General features: G+C 44.2%; 3 protein-coding genes across 4 annotated transcripts; 2 read left to right on the top strand and 1 right to left on the bottom strand.

The window, feature by feature from the left end:
• Nucleotides 1-1,348: 1,348 nt before the first annotated feature.
• On the top strand, nucleotides 1,349-5,950 carry LOC117144675 (tropomyosin-2). Of its 2 annotated transcripts, none has more exons than XM_033309998.1 (4): nucleotides 1,349-1,449; nucleotides 3,538-4,184; nucleotides 4,247-4,424; nucleotides 4,728-4,994. In XM_033309998.1, the coding sequence occupies exons 2-4, from the start codon at nucleotides 3,591-3,593 to the stop codon at nucleotides 4,808-4,810; spliced, it is 855 nt and encodes a 284-aa protein (XP_033165889.1). In that variant the 5' UTR covers nucleotides 1,349-1,449; nucleotides 3,538-3,590; the 3' UTR covers nucleotides 4,811-4,994. The 2 variants fall into 2 exon arrangements, with proteins under 2 accessions (XP_033165889.1, XP_033165887.1); XM_033309996.1 differs by lacking the exon at nucleotides 4,728-4,994 and adding an exon at nucleotides 5,640-5,950 and having other exon boundaries at nucleotides 1,350-1,449.
• Nucleotides 5,951-7,528: 1,578 nt separating this feature from the next.
• Nucleotides 7,529-9,373, top strand: LOC117144558 (nuclear transcription factor Y subunit beta). Its single transcript, XM_033309803.1, has 3 exons — nucleotides 7,529-7,893; nucleotides 7,962-8,518; nucleotides 8,575-9,373. The coding sequence occupies exons 1-3, from the start codon at nucleotides 7,715-7,717 to the stop codon at nucleotides 9,216-9,218; spliced, it is 1,380 nt and encodes a 459-aa protein (XP_033165694.1). The 5' UTR covers nucleotides 7,529-7,714; the 3' UTR covers nucleotides 9,219-9,373.
• LOC117144557 lies at nucleotides 9,358-11,141 on the bottom strand. The gene is made up of 2 exons (XM_033309801.1): nucleotides 10,896-11,141; nucleotides 9,358-10,838 (listed from the first exon to the last, which is right to left on the bottom strand). The coding sequence occupies exons 1-2, from the start codon at nucleotides 10,980-10,982 to the stop codon at nucleotides 9,519-9,521; spliced, it is 1,407 nt and encodes a 468-aa protein (XP_033165692.1). The 5' UTR covers nucleotides 10,983-11,141; the 3' UTR covers nucleotides 9,358-9,518.
• Nucleotides 11,142-11,341: the final 200 nt, after the last annotated feature.

The raw sequence follows: 11,341 nt of genomic DNA, 5'->3' as shown, positions 1-11,341 counted from the left end.
TTGCAAAATGATGAAAATATGCACTGATCATATCATAAATCGACTGTAAAGGATAAAAGTGTCCTGTTGGTCTCAATCTGCCAGAAATTTGTATCTCTATTAAAAGTTAATATTGAAATCAAACTCAGATGATTTTATCCAAAACATTGTATGATCTTTTTATTTGTATTGGAATAACCATATTTGTCACATTGGTGATTATTTGACACAATTTTAAATATTCTTAGGAGCTACATTTATAAAAACTGTTTTAAAGAAGCTTAAAGAGAAAGGGTTTTGAAAAATCTATTTGGAAAGCCAAGTCGTTCGCCCACCAATTAGTTGTTTTTGTCCAGTTTTGAATATATGAAATTCGGAATTTTTCGAAAATCAGCAAGAGCTATAAATCAATTAGGTTTCGAAGTTATAAAAGTCTATAAATAAAGTGCACATTATTATTGATTTATGTGAATTTCACTTTTAAGTACAATTTATGACTTAAGTAGAATATAAAGATCGGTAGTAAAAATGTAATTTGGAGACTTTGGAAATTTGGTGGAAGCTTCTTGACATATAACATTATTAACTTTAAAGAAGAGGTTACGTCACAGAAATGTTGAAAGGAGAAAAAAAATTGAACTGGATTTTGAGACGAATGAAATGGATTCAGCGAGGTCGAACATATAAATAAAAACCACCATATATATTTATCATTAATATATATATATATATATCTAAAAAATTTCTTAGTTTGGAGTTTTGATAACCCTTTTCCATATCGTTGCTTAATTAATTAATAAAAATAAAAGAAATACAGATTAAAGTCTTCAGTTATATAGAAAGTTAAGTGGGTTTGTTCTAGCAAAAAATTGGACGGAAACAATTAACACACAAAAAATCGGATCAATTGCCTTGCATTTGAGACTTTCGAAAGCAAAAGAACGGCAGGAAAAATGCTGGCCGATCAAAATTCCAAATATTTCTCAATATTTTTTTACCGAGCGAAAATAGATTTTCATCTCGTTGGACTTTTGCTCTTGCTGCTTGTGGCTATTTTTGGCCGTGTATCTGACGGATACACGCACACACACAGACGGCGAGAGTGCTGCGAGTAAAAAAGAAATTGAATTTAGATTTAAGAAGCAGAAAGAAAAGCGCATAAATTTCACGAGAATGCAGCCAAAGAGAGACGCAGCTTTTGGGGAAATTTCGAGGGAAATTTTCGAGATCGCCGAGCAAAGTTGCGAAAGCGCTTTTCCACATATACATTTATTAATGGGAAATTTTTGAGGCGAGAAATTATTCAATACCGCGTTGGTGTGTGCCCCTCGTGTGTGTGAGTTTTTCCGATTTTCCGAGTGGCAGTGTGCGTGTGCGTTGGATCTTGGGGTCGCTTTCTGGGCTAAGCAACTTGGTCAGCATCAGTGTTCTCGGGGTTTCGACAGCGTATAGTGTGTTTGAAACGCTAAGGTTGGTCACGCCAGGATTTTCACCCGACAAGAATTAACTCAAAATAAATATAATTAAATCGCTCGCCTTTGCTGCTAACCAAATTGGTATTTTCAACTGATTTCGAGTGGATAACAAAATTGTGAAAAGTGCATGGCATTCAAAATTATAAATTTTGAATTTTCCCCAAGAGGAAAAAAAGGAAAACCTTGTTAAAATTAAATAATATGTGCATATGTATATGTGTCGATTAGCCTGGATATAAGGTTCTACAAAAAGTTAAAAGAGTGATCTAAATATATTGGAAGTGAAAATTGCTATAACTAAATAAATAAATATATTTAAAAAACTAAAAATGAACGATCTAAACTACTTGAAAATGGAGATCTTATGATCATTTTTCGGACATTTTCAAAATTCGCTTATAAGGAATTTTGTAACTAAATCTGACGGCACCAATACCATCCAAAGAATATCTCTGTGTGTGTGTGTGAGAGATTTTTTTTGCACACACACACATGAGCTTCATTCGGAAAGCTCCACACGAATGGGACACATATACATATGCACCTTACACACCTATGGCACGCACAATTTTCACACACACAATCACACTCGACCGATAAAGTTTTCCTCGAAGAAAATTCTTTAAAATTAACTGCAGACAGACACCTGCCTGTCACACACACACACATGCGCATTTATTTTTAACTCTGCCTGAAATTTATACGAAAAAGCTTTTCCGTCTAGCTTTCTGTGATCTCAGAAAACGAAGGCAGTCGAGAATCGTAGGTATTTATCCTTGAGATTGTTTTCGAGAGAGATATTTTGGAAAATATTAGAGACGTAGACAATTCCCAGATGCGGATACATATCGTATCTATCTGGGAATACATATATTCAAGGCATAGCCACCCACACAGAATTGTAGATTTCAGAACGAATATTTCTAGCCATTCCTGAATGCTTCCGAAGGCCGCGAAATTTGCAATCTTAAAGATACATATTCGAACTGATTGAAAGCCTAAGTACTTTTGGCAAGCACCAAAAATTTTAATGATGTGACAGGAAAATGGCTATTTAACATATTATAAGTTATTTAAAATCTTTACAGAAAAATACTCATAAATCACATTTTAAACATTGCTTCTAGCTATAATATTTTTTTTTGGTACAAAATACACATGAGTATCGCAAGACCTCCAAAAGATCAGCAACTACAACATAAATGACTTTGCCCCACTTTGGGTGGTAGCAACATAGATACACGAATACGAATAGAATACGAATACGAATACTAATACGCCCACGCACCAAATGACCCCAAAGAATTGAATACTTTTCAAATTGCAATCGGTGGCGAGCTATATGTGTTGGGTATTTCGAAATAATAGGGGGAAACTCTAGAATTACATTTAGCACACAATGTCCAAAAAAGCATTTCTCCTATGCGTGTGTGCGAGTGCGACTGGATATTTTTTTCTCACATGCAAAAGCATATAAAGTTTATTTTTAACCCCACCGAATCGTGCAGCAAATAAACATATAAACATATAGCTCACCGACGGATCCGGATTCGGATTTTGAGTGGGCGTTTTGAAAATGGAAAATGAAAATTACGTGAGATCTTTTGAGAATGCTCGGCGTAGCCAAACAAAATGTGTTTACATTTAATTCTCAAATTTATTGCACGAACACATATGCACATACATACGTATATACTATTTAATTATACCTATGGATAAAATATAGAATGCGCCTGGATCGTTCAAATAAGCCGATTTTGTCTTGCAGCGGAAACATAAAAATTCTGAAAGAAAAAAAAATGTATAGTCAAAAGAAAAATCCAAGTTTAAAAGATCTGTAAATTATGAAATGAAATAAACTTTTGAATATCTTAAGACAAACGTATATACATATATAATAAATATGTTATTAAACGGTTGAAACTTACAATTAAAATAAAATAAAATAGCCAAACATTTTATTAATTATATAATATTATATGCTTTGTGGAAAATGCTTCTTCCTGCGTTTTGAAACGCCTTTTGAAATCCTAAAAATAACTGCAATCTAAGGATTCATACTCATTTGTATCTTTTGGCGCAGTGCTTTTTTCCAGTTTTCTTCCCTTGTAAGTCAAAAACAAAAACACAAACACCATGGACGCCATCAAGAAGAAGATGCAAGCGATGAAGCTTGAGAAGGATAACGCCGTTGACAAGGCCGACACCTGCGAGAACCAAGCCAAGGATGCCAACTCCCGCGCCGACAAACTGAACGAGGAGGTGCGCGATCTGGAGAAGAAGTTCGTCCAGGTGGAGATCGATCTGGTCACCGCCAAGGAGCAGCTGGAGAAGGCCAACACCGAGCTGGAGGAGAAGGAGAAACTCCTGACCTCCACCGAGTCCGAGGTGGCCACCCAGAACCGCAAGGTGCAACAGATTGAGGAGGATCTGGAGAAGTCCGAGGAGCGCTCGACCACCGCCCAACAGAAGCTGCTGGAGGCCACCCAGTCGGCCGATGAGAACAACCGCATGTGCAAGGTGCTGGAGAACCGTTCCCAGCAGGATGAGGAGCGCATGGACCAGCTGACCAACCAGCTGAAGGAAGCCCGCATGCTGGCTGAAGATGCCGATACCAAGTCCGACGAGGTCTCCCGCAAGCTGGCCTTCGTTGAAGACGAGCTGGAAGTGGCTGAGGATCGTGTCCGCTCCGGCGAGTCCAAGATCATGGAGCTGGAGGAGGAGCTGAAGGTGGGTCTTCAAGAGAAACCCCACTGTTCTCAAACCAATACTCATGGTATATTCCCAACTAGGTTGTCGGCAACTCCCTGAAGTCCCTGGAGGTGTCCGAGGAGAAGGCCAACCAGCGCGTGGAGGAGTTCAAGCGCGAGATGAAGACCCTGTCCATCAAGTTGAAGGAGGCCGAGCAGCGCGCCGAGCACGCCGAGAAGCAAGTGAAGCGCCTGCAGAAGGAGGTCGACAGGCTAGAGGGTATGTATCCAAGTCCCTGCGCCCCTGGCACATCCACTCAGCCATTTTCCGCGGAGGTATCTCTCCACGGGACACCGGAGATGCTGTCCACCGGAAGTGATCCGCCTCGAACGGCCGGATCGCTGGCTTCAACTAATGCTCGCATTGTATTTATCGCCATAAGGATATTAATAATTGTACTTAGTACTCTGCTTTCATTAATTGACGTTCCACATTCACACATCTCGCTCGCTCGCCCTATTTTTTTGAATATCTCTCTATATATATTTGTATAAATGAACAACAAACAAATGCTTTTTGCAGACCGTCTCTTCAATGAGAAGGAAAAATACAAAGCAATCTGCGACGATTTGGACCAGACATTTGCCGAACTTACTGGATATTAAAAAAGATCACAAACAGAACTCACACAATGCCCGCCCCACCCCCTTGCCCACCTCCCCCCAAAAAGAACACATTCAGTACAACCCGAATCCTATACAGTTTATTATATATATATTGTATATTCTATTTTTGGAACGATTCCCCCGACAGTTTCAGTGTATTTACCGCCCAGCCCAACACGCCACACTTTTCTATACACTGTAAATAATCTGTTTAGTCTCCCGCTTGAATGTGGCCACACCCACACGACCAGTTCCCTACGCCAGTACACTGTAAAAATAAGTTCAGATCAAGCCAAACCAAGTTGCAACTGTAGTTAATACAGGTGAATTTATCAATGTACATATTGTTGTTTGTATGCCAGATTCTTACCCGTTGTGATGTGGCATGACCTCTTGACCCGTCTCGCCTTCGCACTCTATCTCAGTCTATGTCTCTATGTCTCTCTCTCTCTCTCTCTATCGTCTCGTCGATCATCAGTGGCTTTCGTTTCGAGCCAATTTCGCCCAGGCCTTGGTCGAGGGAATCTCTCGAGGATTGCTGCAACGATTGGTTGGATAGATCATGTCCAGATCCCGTAGAGCACCCCATAGATAGTCCTAGCCCCCCCTCCCCACCTAAAAACCCACGCACAAAACCGCTGACTAACCCAAAAGATCAAAAGATAGAAACGCCTGCCAGAACAGCGCGCCACTAATCCTAATCAATAACTCCATAAACTTGGCACACATGGTGTAAAGTTTGAGTGTTTTTCGTTCCGATTCCAATGTTGAAAAACTCTATTTTTGAATATCTTCTAACGCATTTCCAACCACCATTTGCACTCCGCAGACGAGTTGGGCATCAACAAGGACAGGTACAAGTCCCTGGCCGACGAGATGGACTCCACATTCGCCGAGTTGGCTGGCTACTAAGTTGGCCAGCAGTCCCATATACCAAATCCACACCAGCAGCGGAGGAAGATGGAGACGACGACGAGATGGAGAACTCTACTAATTGTAAACGAATATCTCAAATTGATTTGGCCAGCACGAAGATCGGCGGCCGCAGATACCAAGAACAACATCCATTGTGTATGCAATTCTTTATAAATCTATATATTTCATAATAAATAAATAACAACAACAACCAGATCAACAACAGCAACAAAGCCAACAAGCAAAGAAAGCAAATAGAAATTCTTTTGTTTTATAAAAACTAAAATTACCTAAAGTAAAAAGTAGCAGAATGTATAAAGTATCCCAAAACGAAAACAAGAACACGAATTTTGTATTTTTAAAGTCAATGTTTAAAAATATTAAGAGGCGCTTGCAGTCAGGCAATAAGTGCGAGAGAGCTAGAGAGAGTGCCCAGGAAAGAGACGGGACTAAAATTAAAATTTTACTTTCAGTTTATATCTTACAATTACACCACAAACAAACAAAAAACACCCACAAAAAAGTATAAAAAAATTTATAAAACTTTGCTAAAAAAAAAATGATATGTTTGATGTTTGCTTTCAATGATGCACAAAACCGAATTTCTTTGCCCTTCAGCGAATCGCTCTGAAGTTCCACACAATTTTGGCGGATATGCAAAGTAGTTTTCAGTTTTTTCCACCGATTTCTCACGCTCTTGGAAAACCCCATGGATGCTGAGCCGAAATAACCAAGTCCGTAGTGCGTCACCACTTCATCGGCGATGGATGGATCACGATCCGCAAATCGAGGCCTTCATTGCAACATCTTTAGCATCCGCGCTAATTGTCAAAGCAATGAATAATAAAAGTTCAGATATCTGTATATATGTATATGCATACATATCCACAGGGTGATTTCCAGAGATCAATTGTAGATGTGGGCAGCTCGTCGTTTCGACCATCAATAAGCGAGTTAAGGCCGCGATCGACATGTGGGTCTGCTGCTGCTCTCTTGGCCAAATGGACTTTCTTGTAAACTGAACTCGAATTCAATTTCCATTTCTCCTCGCTCTTCTCGCGACGTTGGCCATAAAATAGTTATTAAATCTTTAAGTGGTGTATTAAATTACCCACTTAAAGCGCCAGTCATTATTTACATAATTTACATTATGGTATGGAAGCTGGCAGATATGTTCATCTTATGAAATAAAAGAAAGAGTCATTTCGAGTTAAAAAAAAAGAAATAGAATGGTTGAGCATAGAAAATATTTTATAAACTGGTATCTTTCAGATAGAAGTTGAAATATGAATGATTATATTATACCATGTTTATATTGCCCGGGGAAGAACTAGAGAATCTCCAAAGTTACTTTCTTAGTTTACCGAATTCAGAAAGTCATTTCTCACAAGTCGATGAATACCCAAATGAACATAGCACATCCAGCACACCCAACTCCATTTCATTGAAGTTTAAGCCAGCAGTTTTCGCTTCAATTGACAGACGCGTCAATTACCTAAGTCTGGGCCAATTTGGATGGAGTGCAAACAGTGGGTCGGGCCGGGCCGGGCCACAAAAGCGGCGAGCGGAGCAGTGGAGATGCCGATGAAAAGCCCAATGACTTACATTTGCCCACCACAGCCAAGCGAAGGAGAAAGTGAAATTTTGCATTTCTCGGCGGCCGGCAGCAACAACAATGGGTCTTCGGTCTGGTTGGGTCTGGTCTTGGCCATTGCCATTGGCGTGGCATTGGAGCGGTGCGGCGGGAGCAGCGAAGAGGGGAAGGAAGAGACGATCAGCGAGCGGAGCGGACCAGGCCCAAAGTCAAGCGCAGAGCTTCAGTCGTGGTTTTCAGCTCGACCCAAGCGAACGGACGTCTTTGAAAAGCGGACGCGGCATAAACCGCACGGAAAACGCAACGAAATCGAAAGTGTTCACCACGCGACTGGAATCGCCAAGTGCTCAGCGAGGCGGGGGCAATATACCCATCCGTAAACATTACGTGTCACCATGCCGCCGGCTGGTCAACAACTCCGGCTTACGGCCCTTGTTTATCTGGCACTAGGTATTGCACTCTTATGCAATGGCAGCGATGGTGAAACTAGGCAAAAATACGCCAATGAATCACTCGCGGGCGCAGACGATCCAGCTCCAGTCTGGTCGCAGTTTCTCGAAGATTACGTCTTGAGGTATGGTTACAGGAGGCTAGGCTAGGGCAACACACTCATCCAGATCTTCCCACGCGTCTGTCTTATAGCCAAAGCAGCAGTAGCAGTGGCAGCCAGCGAAAGTCCAAAGACCTGCCTTATATGGGCGGGGATATGGGCATCAATGGACCGCTCAGCTATCACTCGTCCGCCTACAAACGACCCGGCAACAATATCTACATCACCAGGAGGATCGGCGAGGCGGTGGAACTGGAACCGCATCTGCGAAAGCCCGTAGAGAGCCAGAGTCCCATTGTGAATCCTCAGTTTCGGCCCATGACCAATCAGATGTTGCACCAGCAACATCAACAGATGCAGCAACAACAGCAACAGATGCAGCAGCAACAGTTGCAGCAACGCCAGCAACCGGGTTTCCTGCAGCAACTCTTTGGCATAGGTGGCAGTGGCGGTGGTGGTAGCGGTAATCCTACCCAGCTCCAGCAGCATGTGCGACCAGTGCCGCTGCAACAGCAACAAGTGCAACAGATACCGCAGCAACACCCGCAACAGCAACATCTTGTGGGCGGTCAGCCGACCACATTCCGAGCTGTCTCCGAAAATGATCTTTATCTCTTGGGAGCCATTGAAAAGTTGGTGTATCGAGTGGGTAAGTTGAAGTCACAGCTAGGAGTTCTTGGTCTAAGTAAAAGCAAACACCCATAGATTATCTGGAGAGTCGAGTGCGGCGCTCCGAGCAGCTGATCTACTACCTGATGGCCGGGAACAATCAGAAGGAGGTGAAGGATCCCTGTCCCGCGAACTTCACCCGCATCAGCGACAACTGCTACTACATCAACAGCCAGCAGCAGGTGAACTGGAAGACGGCAAACTCTGCCTGCAAGGGTCTAAACTCCCACCTGGCCGAGTTCGAGAAGGTCTCGGAGAATGAGGAGATCATGGCCTATCTGCTGAACCAGCCGGCGCATCGTGGTCGCGATTACTGGCTGGGCGGTCTCAATCCTGGCCTACTTTGGATCTGGTCCAATTCGGCCAAGCCAGTGAATCCCAACATGAATCTCACATCCATTGCGATGGCCCAGAAGGGAGAGAACTCCACGTCCGCCAATCTGGTGGACAGTTCGGAGCAGGCTGCAGAGGAGGCGGCCGGCGAGGATGTGCTGAACAACACGGTGCAAATAGAGGGCAAGGGTCGCTGCCTACGGCTGAGTTACAATGCCGGGAAGCACAGCTATGTGTACTACGGACAGGAGTGCACCTCGCGGCACTACTACATCTGCGAGCACGAGGACAAGACGCTGGACAATAAGATCAAGAAGATCAGCCGCGAGCTGAAGCTGTTCGAGTGAGGATGGGATGCAATCCAATCCGATCCTCATGTGATACTTCCAGTTACCTAGCCATATATCGCATAATTTCGAATGAATTTATTCTTGTGTTACACATTAAATATTTATAAATATTTATACAATTAATAAACATACCGGATAGTTTTCAAAACGTTTTTAAGGATACTTTGTTCTTGCACAGCGAAGCTTAAAGGATTCTTCTCTTTCTCCAACGAAAATACAAACGAGAATATTAAACAAAATCGATGCTGGAACTGGGTTCCGTTTGCGATAAGCGGAAGGTATACACAGAGATCAACGCTAATCCGGATACAGGTAGTCCTGCAGGATGTTCTGGAAGGCTATCTTTATCTTGCCGCGATCACGGCCGTTCAGCTTTTGGATGTCGGGCAGCAGGCTCATCAGAAACATGGCATCCGGATCGGTCTTGCAGTCGCACAGCTCCGCACCGCCGTTGGACACGGATCCGCCTGACGGGTTGTTGGCTTCCAGACGCAGAGGAAGCGCTGACGGCGGCACCTGTGGATGTCCTCCATGCATATGGTTGTGTCCATGCCGTTGACTCAAGTAGCTACTACTACTGCTGGCACTAACACTACTACTGGGCGCCATCGGGGTGGCCACTGCCGCGGTGGATGGTGTGGGCAGTTCCGGCTCGGATAAGCCAGCAGTTCCTGGAACACCTCCTCCTCCTCCGGCGTGCGTTGTAGTGCTAACCAGATCCACGGGCTTGCTGAAAGTGGGCCGCACAAAGGAAATGTTTGGATGGGCAGTCGGCTGTGCGGAGTAGTTGACTCCGGCCACTGCTGCAGTTGGAGCTTGCAGTTCCTGGGAACGCGGCCGAATAGCGCCACGCATCTCGTCGTGGTAGGTGCGCATTTGGAGGCGACCCGAAAGCATTCGGCTAGCGTGTGAATGCTGGTTGGCATAACGACGCTGGGCCTCCGCTGATGAAGAGCTCGAAGTGGGCGCCATCTTGTGTGGGTCCTGGTCATCCTGTTCATCCTCCTCGGGCTCGTGCGCCTCTTGCTCGTACTCGTCCACCGGCTCCTCGCACTCCGACTTGATGTCGTTGCCGTCCAACTGGCTGTGGTAACGGCTGTTGCGCTGCTGCTCCTCCTCCATGATGTCATCCAGCTCGGAGTTGTTGTGCTCCGCCTCGTCAAAGTAGTCCAGATAGTTGTCCAGCTGCTGCGCCGGTGGTGACTGATGGGCGGAGGGCGTGGGCTGGCCACCAATACTGCTGCTGCCCGGAATGGTCACTGAACGCTCACGCTGCATACGACTGGAAAGATTCGAGAGGTGTGCCAGGGCGTCCTGCACCTGTGTGTCCAGCGACTTGGGCTGCTGGTGCTTCTTGCGTAGATATGGATGCAGAAAGAACATGCGGTCGAAGTAGGACCAGCAGGGTGGCACCTTCTCCTCCAGATAGTTGGTGTACTCTCGTCGGAACGATATGCGCAAATTGGTCCACTTGGCTAGGCTGGCGCCCGGATTCTTTTCCAGCTTCAAGTCCACCTCGCGCCAAAAGTTCTCCACGTACGGCCGGCAAAAGTAGTACTTGTGCCTCGGATTGTAGATGGCCTCGTCGCGCTGCACAATTTCGATTAGTTTAAAGACCTAACAACAGAAATATGTCAATCAAATCATTTTCAAATTGCATATCCATGCAAATACCTCCTCCGTTAGCCAGCGGGATGCACTGCAGCTGGCGTTGGGATTGCTGGACACGAACTGGCTGCCCGCGAAGTCGGTCGTCATCATGGGGGGGCTGGGGCTCCAAGGCAGTCGCTCCAATGGATTTACTTTTGGCTGGCTTATCCAGCGTTCGCCATAACTTTTGCGAAATATTTTTATTGTTTTTCCCAAGTGTTCTTTTAAGTGCTGTGAACCAAACAGGCGGCGGAACTGGTTCCGGATCACAGAAGCTTTTGCTGACTATTTTGGTTTATGCGGGTTCCAAAATGCATTATTGTATTGTATCCTTAAAAGTCACCGTGTAATGTACAATTTTCCTATATAAATCATCTTGTCTGAATCCACGTTTAACCTGCAAGTAGCAAAAAGCGAAATAACATATGTTGCTATTTCTAACCAAACACAAAACACATTTTCCACATTTA

The sequence above is a fragment of the Drosophila mauritiana genome, chromosome 3R (genome assembly GCF_004382145.1).
Source record: "Drosophila mauritiana strain mau12 chromosome 3R, ASM438214v1, whole genome shotgun sequence".
Taxonomy (NCBI): domain Eukaryota; kingdom Metazoa; phylum Arthropoda; class Insecta; order Diptera; family Drosophilidae; genus Drosophila; species Drosophila mauritiana.
This window is presented reverse-complemented; position numbering and strand designations above follow the sequence as displayed.

What these genes read in the sequence shown, in the direction of transcription:
- LOC117144675 (XM_033309996.1), top strand. Translation starts at nt 3,591, where the DNA reads ATGGACGCCATCAAGAAGAAGATGCAAGCGATGAAGCTTGAGAAGGAT. An exon ending in AGCTGGAGGAGGAGCTGAAG is followed by an intron (nt 4,185 to 4,246) that starts GTGGGTCTTCAA and finishes ATTCCCAACTAG; the next exon opens with GTTGTCGGCAACTCCCTGAA. An exon ending in GGAGGTCGACAGGCTAGAGG is followed by an intron (nt 4,425 to 5,639) that starts GTATGTATCCAA and finishes TGCACTCCGCAG; the next exon opens with ACGAGTTGGGCATCAACAAG.
- LOC117144558 (XM_033309803.1), top strand. Translation starts at nt 7,715, where the DNA reads ATGCCGCCGGCTGGTCAACAACTCCGGCTTACGGCCCTTGTTTATCTG. An exon ending in CTCGAAGATTACGTCTTGAG is followed by an intron (nt 7,894 to 7,961) that starts GTATGGTTACAG and finishes TCTGTCTTATAG; the next exon opens with CCAAAGCAGCAGTAGCAGTG. An exon ending in AAAGTTGGTGTATCGAGTGG is followed by an intron (nt 8,519 to 8,574) that starts GTAAGTTGAAGT and finishes AAACACCCATAG; the next exon opens with ATTATCTGGAGAGTCGAGTG.
- LOC117144557 (XM_033309801.1), bottom strand. Translation starts at nt 10,982, where the DNA reads ATGATGACGACCGACTTCGCGGGCAGCCAGTTCGTGTCCAGCAATCCC. An exon ending in CCCGCTGGCTAACGGAGGAG is followed by an intron (nt 10,839 to 10,895) that starts GTATTTGCATGG and finishes TTCTGTTGTTAG; the next exon opens with GTCTTTAAACTAATCGAAAT.